The sequence below is a fragment of the Camelus bactrianus genome, chromosome 13, assembly GCF_048773025.1.
Source record: "Camelus bactrianus isolate YW-2024 breed Bactrian camel chromosome 13, ASM4877302v1, whole genome shotgun sequence".
NCBI classification, from domain to species: domain Eukaryota; kingdom Metazoa; phylum Chordata; class Mammalia; order Artiodactyla; family Camelidae; genus Camelus; species Camelus bactrianus.
In genome coordinates, this window is record NC_133551.1 from 56,704,946 (window position 1) to 56,719,201 (window position 14,256).

A 14,256-nucleotide genomic window follows, 5' to 3' on the forward strand; every position below is an offset into this window, starting at 1 on the left:
AAGCAGGGTCTCAAAGAGATATCTGCATACCCATATTCACAGCAGCATTATTCACAATAGCCAAGAAATGGAAGCAACTCAAATGTTCGCTGCGGGAGGAATAAATACACAAAATGTGGTATATACATACAATGGAATATTATTCAGTCATAAGAAGGAAAGAAATTCTGGCGCAAGCTATACCTTGGACGAACCTTGAGGACATTATGCTAAGTGAAATAAACCAGTCACAGAAAGACAAGCAACTGTATGACTCCACATTTATGAGGTATCTAAAGTAGTCAAATTCATAGAAACAGAAAGTAGAATGGTGGTTATCAGGGGCTTCTGCAGGATAAGTGGGGGAAGGCTAGTTATTTCTAGTTATTTTTTAATGGGTAGAGTTTGAGATTTGTAAGATAAAAGAGTTCTAGAGATCTTTTTCACAACAATGTGAATAAACTTACTACTGAACTGTATACTTAAAATGGCTAAGATGGCAAATTTTGTTACTTTTTTTCTTTAATCACAATTTAAAAAAAAAATAGATGAATGGGGTCATGTCAGAAGACAGGGGACCACATGAAGGAATTCTCATTGGTTAAGTGTGGGACAAATTGAGCATCAAAAAGAATAATGACCTATAATTGATTAGAACATATTGATTTTTAATTCATGAGGTAATTGTGATAATAAAAACATTAAAATGTTTATACAAAAATGCTAGCTAATAATTATAGAAAAAATGATTTAGAAAATGAACATTTTCTACACAACTCTGTGTGATGGCTGATTAAGGCAAAGATCATCAATGAATGCTCAAACCATTAGGTGAACAATTGTTGTGGAACATGATATTCATATGATACCAAGGCATCACCCCGCAGATGATTTACTAATTACAAAGGGGAAAATGTACCTTCCAATGGAAATGTGGCAGTTAACATTTTAACAAAGTGATCAAACCTAGCATGACTATTAGTAGAACAATCTGTCATTAGGTGCTGCTTCCTAATTTGATACAGGATGAATATACATTGGTACTTATGAATTATTCCAGCAAAAAATGCTTAATCTGAATCTCACACCTCCTCCAGACCCAACTTCCAGTTTACAGGAAATACAGGGGGTGGAAGAACAAGTTAAACACCACCACAAGGAAACAGTAAGACACAATTCAGAATGTGGGACAATCTACAAAACGAGTGACCTAGATTAAGAGAGACTAAGGAGACAATAAGTAACACATGAACCTTGACTAGATCCTGTTTGAACAATTCACAAGAAGACATTTTTGGGAAAACTGAGGAAATTGGAATATAGATTAGATAATAGATAATTTTAAGAAATTATGATTAAATATAAATTGCCAATAAACATGAGAAATGGTTAACCTAATTATTAAAACAAAATGTTAAAATTTACCTATCAAATTGGTGACAAAAATTAATACAATTTTTTGGGGGCAGGACAATCTGGAAACATGTAACAAAGTTTTAAAAATGTTTATATACTTTACCCAGCAATTCCACTTCTAGGCATTCATCCTACAGAAATAAGAGTTGTACATAAACATTTATGGACCAGAACGTTCACTGCAGCATTATTAATGAAAATGGACATAGCCTAATTATCCAAGATGAAGTAATAAATTATGATACTCTGTATTAATTAAAAACCTTAATTTGAGATCTTTAACATGGAAAGGTCCTTAAAATACATTAAGTAAATGGAAGAGAGTAGTTATTTTTTGTGATCTTAGAGGGCAGAACTAGGAACTACCACTAGAAACTACAAGCAAGCAGAGTTTGGCTCAGTGTAAGGACTAACGCTCAACAATGAGAATTTTCTAAAAAATGAATGGCCTGCTTTATGAGGTAATGAGGTTTGCACTATTAGAACTCTAAGGAAAAGCTGAATAGTCATTTGGCAAAGATACACAGAACAGACTGATATGTTAGGCGATTAATGAGAAGATCTTAATGGTCCTTTTCTACTCTAACAACTTACAATCCCATATAAAGTTTTCTCTTAGGTGGGATGTCAGGAAGAAAGTGGTTGGTACTTCTTTGTAAATGCTATTAAAGACCCATGTGGCACTAAACCAAAAAGAGATTATATTAGAATGATGCAGTTGAAGGATGATTTACAATATTGTATTCTGTATTAAAAATATACACATTATTGATAAAATGAAAGATGATTAACTTAATGGAGAGGGTTCAAACTAAATTGACAGAAACTAATTTTGAACATGCCCTCTATTAATTTCTGTGTCTAATAAGGAACCTGAAAAGTTATACTTTTCCAAGGTAAATAGCACTAAACATCTCAAAAAGAAAGACAGGAAGCACAATGCTTCTGGCTGCCCTGTGAATTCATATATAAAGAGCGAGAGGAAGAATATGCCCACATTCCCCCTGCAATATGGTATAAAATATCTTTAAGTTTTGGATGTATGAATGCTGGGCAGTGGAAAGTGACACACAACTTAGTATCACACTGGGTTCCTGGAAGGCAGGAGCAAGGCCTATAACATTTTTAGAGTAATTGGTAATGTTGAAAATTCTTAGATGCCAAAAAGGAATCCCCTAAAAGATGCACTTTTATTATGGAAATTTTCAAATATACACAAAAGTAGGGGATAGTAAAATGAGCTTCCCGGTCCCTTAATACCCATCACTCAGCTTCATTAACAGTATTTTTGTAAGGCTGTTTTCTCTAATTTTCCAGGTTGGGATTTTTTGTTTTGTTTTGTTTTTAGATTTAAAAAAAAACATCTGACATTAAAGTATTTCACCTATAAAAACTTCAGTATGAGAAGATACACTTTCTTGCTAATACTAAATAATTCAATAAATGTTAATTGCTATGGTTAGGTACTGTTCTATGCATTAAACTACTAACATGTATAATTTTCACATAAACTAAGCCTCATTATTATCTCCACTTTATAAATGAGAAAACCAATTTCATACTGGCTCAAGGTCACAAGCCAGTAAGCAATAGTGCTAGGATAAGAACCCAGAGTTAACTCTAGACCAGACTTTGTTCTCCCAACCACTAAAGTAGGCTGACTTTTCTCTACACTAGTTATTCTAGCTGTTTCTTATGGGATACAGATTGTTGTGAGAAAATTGAAGAGGGACTGCTGAATGAGGAAGGGATTAGAAAAGATGCAGAAATATGAGCAGCTACTCAATGCTTATCTTGTGAAATTTTCTTTTCTAAATGTCCCAAATGAGAAAGGAAAATGTGACCAGGTATCATCTGTGTCAACTGCCTAGTATATAAAAGAAAGTAAGTCACCTTACACAGGGAAAGCAATGATCAAATCTCTTCCACAGAGGTTGAATATAGACAAACTTCTTTTAATTTGCCCCTCCAATGACAGCGGGGGTGGGAGCAGGGGGAGAGTGTGTCTAGTTCCACAAGACCTTTAAAATAGTTCAAGCAAAGAGATCTCACAAGCAGAGGCCTAAGCAATCAGTATGAGTAGCATCTGATTGCTTAATGAAATCTTTGACCAAAAAGAAAAAGAAAAAAGGACATGGAATAAAAACCTGGCTGATATCTAAGAGTTCTAAACCCTTCATTCATAGCCTTATACAACAAAAAAGAAAAAAATTACTAAATAATTCAAAATTTGTCAAAGAAAGGGGAGTCCTCCTTCAATCTTTGGCCAAAAATTCTTCTAAAACTCTCCCTACTGATTTACAATAGATCTCAGAGTAAGTGAACTAAATTATCTCTGTGGAGCCTGTCAAAGGCATCCTCCGTCCCCATCTTCTGCTCTGCCCAAATGCAAACAGAAGGGCTCCTTCCCTGCTCCTACTGCACTTTATAACATAATTCTACTAGAGCACTAGTCAATATTGCAGTGTAATTATCTTTTCCTCTCTGGACTATCAGTTCCCAGGGATCCAAGTCTCTACCTTACTCCTGCTTACGTTTCCAATCCCTAATCTTCAAACCGAGCACCACTGAAAGTTTTGCTGAATGAATAGAGACAGAAGCTAAAGATGACAGAATATGGAGTGATTTTTATGAGAACGAATTCTTTTATCAGTATTTTCTAACCTCTTTACTTTCAGTACAGCTCACGAGTTTTTCCCTTTGGGAGTTATCCCATCAGCCAATAGTTCAGGATGAATGATAACATGGTCTATAGTCTCCTGAGGGCTGGAGAAAGAATCTAGCCATTTTGGTTTGCAATAGCTTTTAATGAACTAGGGAGAACTCAGACTGAAGGATCTGGAAGGTAATCAAAGTCTTTCAAGAGCTTTTATTCAGATGCCAAGATGCAAGATGGCATTTGAAATGCCTACTTTTTACATTTAAATGCTGAAGGCAACAGGGAAAATAATCCCAAATGAAAAACTAATGATTACTAAGCAGTGCCTGGTCATCTACTTCTATTTTTCAGGCAAAAAACATCCCTAGCTTTTGGTTATAGCCTTTACCATTCAGGAGACACACTTCATGTACTGGCATGAGTCTCCTTGGACCATCCCCCTAATATTGGCTACCCAGACCACTTTAAGGATTATCTGGATCAGGCAGTCCCTTTAAGTGAAAAATCTTTGGGTAAGGAAATTATCTTTCTCACCAACTTAAGATAATTCAAGACACTCTCCCAGTTTAAGCTATATTACACTGGGGGAAAAAGTCCCATTGCATCTTTTCACATGCTATTCTTTGGTTACCATGTTACCTTGGTTAGAATCCACTGGGTCTTCTATATGAGCGATAACATTCCTGAGATAACTTTGCTTCTGCTCTTCTAGATCTGACGGTGAAAACGTTGAAACATGAGTCCTTGAACAAAATAAAACCAGAAGGAAGAAAAACAATCATTAGAACCATGAGTATAGTGCTTTCTTTGACAGAGAATTCACATACTGTAGACAGGTCACAACAACTAACTCAGAGGCAAAAGAAAGTGTTAGTCATGTAGTAAGAAGTTGAAATCAAGTATGGAGTTGAGAGAAAAAAGAAGAAATAGATACATCCTCCTATTAACAAGGCATAGCAAAATGAAGACAATCTACTCCATATAGAAAGAAAGCATTTGTAGAGTAATTCAAGGTTAGTCAGGAAATAGCTAACTTCACAGAGCTTCAGAAAAACTGAATAAGGTAAAAACCAGAAAGAACCAGCTGGATCTGGCAATTAAAACATTGGTGACCTTGACAATAACGATTTCTGGCCCTTGCTCATACTGATTACACTGTACGGAGGAGTCTGTGGATGAGAAAGTTTATTTATTACTGTTCCAAGCAGCCTGACTTGTGTACTTTGGTACAATTTTCATTGTAAGCAATTCACAAAGTTCCCTCAAGTAAACAAAATATAAGGAAAAAAAAACGCAAAAAACAAAAAAAACCCCAGAAAACTGGAATTGGGGGTGGTAGTCAAAGGGGACCTTAGCCTTATTTGTAATATTGAAAAAATTTTAAGCAGAATAAATTTAGTATGTTATCAAAACTTTAAAAAAAAAAGTCATTGTAAGGAAGCTAATCTGTCTCAACCTAAAAAAACAGCTTTGTTAATTGGAAAGGCCCAAAAAGAGACACTGCCATCTTCTAGCAACAAGAGAACCAACTGAAAAGGTGACCCAAATCTGCAACCTCTATAAAATTTTTTCCCTAAGGACAGTTATATGCAAGTTGGGAGAGATGACTAAATGATTTTTACATAGTTATGTTTAACATTTTTGTTAAAATTATTCTAACTTTCTATCGTATCTGTGACCAGGCTTACACACACACAGGGAAAAAAAATCTTACATTTATATAGTGGTTTCACTAATTTTTTTTTTACTCTTCAAAATAACCTTGTGAGGCAGCAGAGAAGGCATCATCAGCCTCATTTTATTGACAAAGAAACAGAGGTCAGAGAGTATTTGACTTGTTAATATTTGACAGTTATTGATAGTCCCAGAACTTCGAAGTATGCTTACTCTTGGCTACAGTTTTTCCCCCACATTAAGGACAAACTTAGAAGAGGAAGAAAGCAACCAAAGAGAGCCAACAGAAACCAAAATATTTCACTATACCTTGTTTTGGCTTGTAGAACAGGAATGACTTTGCCTAGTCTTTTCTCACGGACTTTCAGCTTCCCAGAATCCTTGTCAGGAACATCCTGCTTCTTTTCAGAGCATAAGGAATGAAGAAGTAAAGATGGCCCTTAGAAAACAACTGAAAACATTACTTTTGGAAATATTCTTGAACTAAAGTCTACATAGGCACATTCTTGAGCCTTACTGTGTACCAGGCACTAAGATGCGTGCTTTAAATGAAACAGTGACGGTAATCTCAAGGGCAGGGGACAAAAAAAGAAACCTTAAGTGGTATGGATTATTATACCTATTTGGCAGATTGGGAATCAGGCTCAAAGAGGTTAGGTAAACTGCCCAAGATTTTTCAGCTCTTCAGTGGCTGACTCAGAGCTGGTTTATCTAATATGTATAGCATGGCAACCAAAGATTGAGACTTAGGCCAAAACCCAAAGAAAGGAAAAATAGTAAAATCATCATCATCTTAGTTTATTCAATGTTTAATAATATGTACCAGTTACTGTAAATATATTCATTAACCTTTACTATACTATATAGTATAAAATATAAAGTAATATTTACTCCAATTTATAGATATAAAGGAATTGTAAGGAAACAGAGAGGCTAAATAAGTTGCCTAGGGTCACAGTGCTCGTCAGTATTCAAATTCCAATTTATCTGATACAAATCTCTGCTATACAGCTTCTGAATGAAAATATTTTATTCCTCTCTTCACTTTGAAAAATATACTTACTTTGTTTGATGAACTGGAAACAACTGGAAACCTCATTTCACAACTTGATTTATGTGATCCATTTCTCCATGATGACCCTATATTAGAAGAAGTCTCTGAATGGTCCAAGATTTGAGAGAATCTGAGAAGTGCAGGTTTCTTACTGTCAGACATATTTTTATTGGAGACAGTTTGTTGAAAGTTATTGTTTGAAGAAGGGAGTGGGGGCCTATCATAGACAGAGTTACTGGGGCCGATCCCTTCAGATTCTGTGCAAAGTGTGCTCTCATTTGGGCTAAGCTCATCTTCTCTCAACTCTTCTCCAAGGGAGGAGGGTTTTCCAATGTCTTTGGATGTATCAGTCTTGTCCTTATCAAGTACAGCATCACAAACTGTTGGATCAAATGGTGCAACAATTGTTATTTTTATAAGATTATTTTCTAGTGCAAAGCGTCTATTCAATGGTTTTGTAGGAGTTGGTCCATGACCAACTGATGTACTTAGTTGAGGTAGTTTGAAGAGGCCAGGGGTCTCAGCTACTGGTCCCAAGCTGTACAATGATTTTTCCTCTTGGGGAGCATCAAGTAGAATTTCATTCCTCCCTTCCTTCTCAACATTCCTGCTGTCATCTTTAAGCAACTTTCCTCCCCAAGACAAGTGCTCATTTGATAGGTCATCATCCTTTAAGAGCTCCTGAATCTCTTCCTCCGTGAAACTGAAATGGCCATCATCTTCTCCATCAGACAGCTCCAGCAGGGAGTCATCCAGTCCATCCTCATCCAAGGAACCCCAAGAAAATGGGGCATTGTCTTTAGGCAAGAGAGAGGTACCAGAAGATTGTTTAGAGGGCACTAGTGAGCACGTCATATCTGGAGAAACAAGAGGCAGTTTCACTCATGAATAGGAAATACACGCACACCAACGCCAATCTGCTCTAAAGAGTGGTAGTGTCTAAGTGTTTCAAATTCTTTGCACTGTGACTTGTAACATGAAAAACAGTTTTAAGGTATTTAACCTTACCAGAATCATGGAAATATTCATCAGAACAATGGGATTTTTTTTTTTCCTATCAAAGTGGTAAAACTTAAAATGACACAATAATCTAGTTTGGTGAGAATATGAAAAACAAAGACCCTCACTAAAGATGATAAAGATGACTATCAGTGAGAGTATAAGTCAGCATAATAGTTTTGGAGAGTAATTTGGGCAGTAGCATTTGACCCAGCAATCTTACTTCTGGAAATTTATCCTGCAGAAGTAATTATACAAAGGTACATGGATACATTTACAAGGATGTTCAAAGGAGAATTATTCATAACATCCAAATATCAGAAACCACCTAAATGTCCATCACCAGATTGCTCCAGTAAAATCATGGTACATTCATGCTGTGGAACACTTTACAACTATTTAAAAACACAAAGAAGTAGATTTGTATATACTATCATGGAATAATATCTACAACATACAAACAAAAGAAATATATATGCAAAATGTAGACTTCCACAGTTTATACTTTTTAAAAAAACAAACATGTATTACTTTTGAAATTAAAAAAAAAAACTTTAACCATACAAGAAGATAAAGAATTGTCTTCCATACTGTGTGGAGCTGCTGGCGTGATCTCTGCCTTTGCCACGAGACCAAATGGAAAAGGTTTCAGCTCCTGTTAGATGTTCCTTTCGGGAGACTTGTCAAAATGATTGACTCCCACCTTCCTGCAGGCACAAAGAAAATTAGAGGATCTTCTCATCACTTTCAACTCTAATTACAAAGTCAACTGCATTATGCTTTAAGGTGTTCCATCTATTAATTTTGATCTTGATTTTTTTTTTAAATACCAGAAAGTTGGATTTTGAGTCAAGAACATCAAAGAAAAATCTTTAGAGGAAAAATTATGCAACTAAGGAACTACTTTTGTTCCTCCCAATAATTTATACTTTCTTAAGAATATCATTTGCTCCAGTAAGATGAATACAGGCTTGGGAGTCCAAAGACCTGGGTTGTAGTCCTGGTTCTGTCACCAACCAGCTGCAATAATTTGGGCAAGCCTCAACCATCTGTACTTGTTCCTCTTTTATAAAATGGGGAAGGGATGGAGAATGGAATTTAGGTGATAGTCTAAGATTCCATCAAGGTCTAAAAGTTGTAATCATGACCATACATACAAAAGTCTTGTTTTCAACACATATATAAATACAAAGAACAGGTCTCAATCAATACAATACAAAATTGATGGCTGTTACAACCTGCAGGGGGGAAGGGAGTTCAGAGAGGACAAGGGGACACTCCAGTATTTTACTTTTTTACTTGAATATCTGCATATTACTTGTATAATTAAAACCTAGTGCTTAGATAGCTGATGATAGTCCTAATCTCTAATTATTTTCTAGATGGGAAAGGTGATAAAAAGTTGATACTCATATATCACATGTCAACATCTGAGAAGCTGTAAGAAACACTTAATAAACACTGAACTCAATAATATGGAAAAATTTTTGTAGCCTTTTAACTGTGAATTTCCCCCCACCCCACTTCCTTCCATACCACACCCTGAATTTTAGCTTTGGTTCATGCATTCTTTCGAAAAACATTTTCTGAGCTACTATCATCATCACACAGCCCTGCATTAGATTTTATGTCTCTATACGTTTTCTAAGAAATAAAGATTTGGTTTCCACCCTCAAAGAATATATAATCTTCCCAGGGAAACAACACTATAAGTTATGCACCAATATGAGAAAATACAAAATGGCATAGACAATAAAGTACTAGAGAAAGCGTTAGAAAGAAATGGCAAGGATTACAGAATTTTAGAATTAGAAGGGACCTAAGTAATGTATAGCATGGTGACTATAGTTAGCAAAACTGTATGTTTTATTTTAAAGTTGCTGAGAGACATCTTAAAAGTTCTCACCACTAGAAAAGAATTTCTAACTATGGAAGTGATGTATATTTATTAAACTTACTGTGGCAATCATTTTGCATCTTGTACATATATCAAATCATTATGCTGCACACTTTAAACTAATACAATGTTATATGGCAATTATACCTCAATAAAACTGGGGGGTGTAAGTTAAAAAAAAAGATTTGCTCATCTTAGAAATGAGGTGGGACAGAAAGGGAAGAAATATTAAGTACTTATTATAAACTAGGCACTGTAAGATACGTTTTAGAACTCTAATCCCTCAATATAACTCTGTAACACAGATCTTATCAAAAAAAAAAAAAGTTTTCTGTTATATTTAACTTAGTGCTGCTATGCTATTATTTTTTTTTAAATCTTATTTTACCAATATTCCTGCAATTGTTGTGAGGGAGTTCTAGGCACTGAAGCAGGTTCCCTGTGAAGTGAAAATTAATTTCTCTGCCCAGTGACTAGTTTATTTTATAGAGTAAAGTTATTCTTTAGGCAACAGTAGAAAAAAATAAGTTTACTTCTGGAAAAGTTTTTTTCAAGTATGTGGTTGTCAAGCACAAGAATCACAGGCACTGGGATTAAGCAGCCACATTTCTGAGAAGCTCTTTCTGAGCCACTTGGGCAACTATCCAACTCCTTCCAAAAGGTTTAGTCCAAACACTTGCTTGTTCAAATGAAGAGTTCAATAGATTTTTCACTCTTGGGAAACTAAAGTTCAGAGGTATTCAGTAACCTAACCAAGTATACAGAGCAGCTATGCTAGAAAAGGATCTAAACCAAAGTCTAATTTCAAAAGCAATGTCTTCTCTTCTATTTTTTCTACCACCCTTGTGACAGACTTGCCCAGAGTCGGTCAGCAAATGGCAGAGCCTTCTAAATTCAGTACACTCCCTAATATATTATGAAGGATGCAGACAACAAAGAACGCAAAAGTCCCTTAGCAAAAATAATTTAAGCCACTTTATAATGCACAGGCTTCTCCTGATTTCCCAGATGGAATGGAAGAACGAGAAGTACTCTTGAATGCGGCCAAATCTCACTGGAAGAAAAATATCATTACTTGCAAACTTTACTATGCAACAGGACCAATTTTCTTCACAACCACTGAAAGCATCAATTCCTATGCCATATGACATCCAGAGGCACAGAGATGGCTCTTCTGAGCTTCTCTCAATGAAGGTTCCAACAGGTCTAGAAGCAAATCATGCAAAAAAAATACCACGTACATAATTTTTAACTTGCACAAATCATTCTCTTCACAATCTTATTTCCTCATTAAAAAAAAACTTTTTATAATAATTTAAAACATATACAAAAATAACATAATAGTATAATGAATCACCACATACCCACCATCTAGCCCCAACAACTATCAACCCACAGCTAATCTTGCCCCATCCACTGCCCCCTTTACCGTATTATTCTGAAGCAAATCTCAGGCTTCACATCATTTCATCTGTAAATAACAAGAATTCCTTATCACAGAATATATGGCTCAGATTTCCAGTTATTTCATAAATGTCATTTTTTTAAATTAAAAAACTCAATATCCAAATATCGTCCATACATTGCAATCGGCTGATATGTCTTGTGAGTATTTTAATCTATAGACTCCCCATCTTTTTTTCCCTTGCAATTTATTTGTTAAAGAAACTATAACATAAATTGTGTATGGATACATACATATTGCCATTAAATTATAAAAACATGCACAGGAATAAAACATCAAATTTAGAATGAAGTTGCCTGTGGTGGTGGGGAGGGAAGAGGAATGGTAAAGGGGCATGAATAGCTTCAATTCTATCTGTAATGCTTTATTTCTTTAAAAAACACTAATAAGACCTAAAACAAAAATGGCAACATAAGATAAAGCTGGGTGGTGGGTATAACGGTATTCATTATTATGTTACTTCCTGTAACTTTATATGCTTGAAATATTTAATAATAAAAACATTTTAAAATTAAGAAGTCAGTAGGGAAAGATACAATGATTACACTCTGAAGTTTCAAATCTCCTCCCCTGTAAAATAAGGACCATCACAGTACCTACCTCATAAGGATGTTGCAAGAACTAAGTGAGTTCATGAACATAAGGCACTTAGTATGCTACAGGCACAATGTAAAAGCTAAAAAAGTAGTGGCTATAGTTATTATTTTACCCCATCATCATCACCTTCCCGACATCTAAAGAGACAGTCTTAAGGGAAGCATAGGAATGGTAGGAAAAGAGAGCTAAACAGATAGGAAACTTGCCCTGGTCCTTGCCTGTTGGGAAATTATCCAGTATGCTACAATCTCTTGTAATTTAACCCAGCATATTGTCAACCATCTTGTCACACTAAATTGATTGAGCACGTGGCTGTATGGACATTTGAAATATCAGGCAAATTCTGCAAATCTGTGGTTAACGAAGTATTTTGTATAGAGAGGCACTAGACTAAAATTCACAGACTTCCATAATTCACTTGAAGTCTCTGAATCTCAGTACAGATGAGAACTTCTATCTGAAAAATGGGGGATTGTTACTCACTGTTAACTTCAAATAGATTATCATGAGGATCAAATGAGGGGATGTTTATGAAAACACTCTAAACCTAAAAGCCTTATACTAATGAAAGTTGATATTTAATGAACTTGCAACAGAGAAAAAAACCCCTAAAACTGAAGTGCTAAAGTGAAGTTCCATGAGACAGTCTTAGTACTTCTCTGCCATTCTACCATCACTTTCCTTTCTTGGCATTTGCTTTGTAGTGATCTAAAATATCAAGATCTCTTTATTCTTAAGGGAAAAATATTCTTCCCTTCTCCCAAGTCTATCTCTTAATTCTTCTGCTCCCCATCCCTTCTGTGACCCTATTCTGTCCTTCCACGTTTCACTCACCTGTCCACCCCCTTCTTCACACTTCAGTTTACCACCCCCTCGCTCTGTTCTCTAACCTCCTGGTTGCAACCTCAGAAACTGGTTTCCTTTCTATTTTTATCATACCTAAGAAAACCTACTGCCTTAAAGCACAAAGCCTTATTTTATTTAGACACAACCCCATATCTTTCAGGGCTCTAAAACCAAGACCATTACTAAGTTGGATCTGACAGGTAAGGGCAAGGATTATTTCCAGAGACCTCCCCATTAGCCTTTGATTTCAAATCTTTCTTATATACCTGGGTGACACACAGCACCAAAGGCACTCAGGAGACTTGATCACTCCATAAAACGGGCAAACGTTTAAACAAAATCAAAGTGAACTGAAACTATCCGTAAGAATTCTGCAACTTCCTTTGAAGTAACTGTGAACATTGCAAGACAGATAAACAACCCGGGGCGGGAAATCTATGCTTTAAGTTACGTTTCACTTGGCTAAGAGTGCCAGGACTCTCCTCCCACATGGGCATAGAAACCAAATATTACTCAGCTACAGCAACAGGTTTCCTTTAAAAAAAAATGTTTTTGAAATGATTTAGACAGGTTTTGCTAAAGCCTGGAGCCTCTCACAAATCCACAAGAAACTGGAAATCAAGTTGGGACAGCCGGCGGGCAATTCAATCACTCCGTCTCCAGGACCCACCTTGAGGTACCAATTGCCTGCCCTCCTACCCAGGAAGGAACTGGTGGCGCCTCCGGCTCTCGAGAGTTAGGAGGAAAGAGGGGAGGCCCAGTCCACCCTTTGTGGGATACGGCTCGGCCTCCTCCAGCTCTCCTTTAGAAGTACTACGGCCGCGGCACGCATCACCCTCGGGGCATGGCCTTCGTACTTCCCTCCTCCCGCTCCCCTCCTCCAAAAAGATGGAGAATTCCCGCCTCCCCGCGGAAGGCGGGAGAAGCGCGGGGTTGGCTCCCCACCCTTCAGCCAGCAGGGGCCAAAACGCCCCCCTGGCAGGCCTCACCCTTCGGATGGCCGCCCACCCACACCTCCGCTGGACCAGGCCCCCGCCTTCCCCGTGAGCGGGTCAGCCTCTTCCTCCCCCGCCCGTAAGGCGCGGCCAGAAAGACCGCGATCTTCTGCCTGGCAACACCCTCCCCCGCCCTGGTGTAGGGGGCAGAGGCATCCCCCCACATCCACCTCCATCTCCACCCCGCAACTCCCACTGGGCTAGGAGCACTAACGTCGCTCCCCCCTTTCAGGTAACCAGACCGCCTCCCTTTGCCTCGGCAAGGTGAGGAGCATCTATCGCCTGCCGACGTGGAGGTGGGGGCAGAGACACTCCCCCCTCCCGCCGCCATCACCTCAGTAACGAGAAAGAGCCTTCTCCCAGCAGGGCGAGGGCCTCTCAACCCCTCAGCGGGGCCAACGGTGTGCGCGACCCTCTGGAAAAGCAACAGGAGGCCCCATCCCCCTCCCAGCCGAGGAACGCCGACCCCCTCGTCCCTTCGGCTATTCACCTCCAGAAGCCGGGTCGAAGCTTAGGTGAACAGCTGCGCCTCACTCCGCCCCCTGCGCCATTTTAGAGCCCCCTCCCCGACTTTCTCCACCCCGAGGCAGCCAGGCAATCGCCAGGGGGAGGGCAAACAGTCAGTGATTGGCAGGAAGCCGCCCCGCCTCTCGGAGGGTTGCGCCCCGCGTAGGC

At 37.9% G+C, this 14,256-nt stretch overlaps 1 protein-coding gene across 9 annotated transcripts in view; it reads right to left on the minus strand.

The window, feature by feature from the left end:
• The window catches only part of S100PBP (S100P binding protein), a 30,699-nt gene extending 16,476 nt beyond the window's left edge, over positions 1-14,223 (minus strand). The window contains exons 1-7 of one of the 9 annotated variants that reach the window (XM_074376924.1): positions 14,072-14,157; positions 11,108-11,149; positions 10,754-10,884; positions 8,346-8,488; positions 6,792-7,639; positions 6,038-6,129; positions 4,694-4,797 (exon numbers count right to left, since the gene is read on the minus strand). In XM_074376924.1, the coding sequence (XP_074233025.1) occupies positions 4,694-4,797; positions 6,038-6,129; positions 6,792-7,639; positions 8,346-8,370 (1,069 nt within the window). In that variant the 5' untranslated portion in view covers positions 8,371-8,488; positions 10,754-10,884; positions 11,108-11,149; positions 14,072-14,157. Of the gene's footprint in view, positions 1-1,498; positions 1,527-4,693; positions 4,798-6,037; positions 6,130-6,791; positions 7,640-8,345; positions 8,489-10,753; positions 10,885-11,107; positions 11,150-13,256; positions 13,875-13,915; positions 14,035-14,071 lie in introns of those variants that run through there. The other 8 variants (XM_074376928.1, XM_074376925.1, XM_074376931.1 and 5 more) reach the window with 8 other exon arrangements.
• Positions 14,224-14,256: the final 33 nt, after the last annotated feature.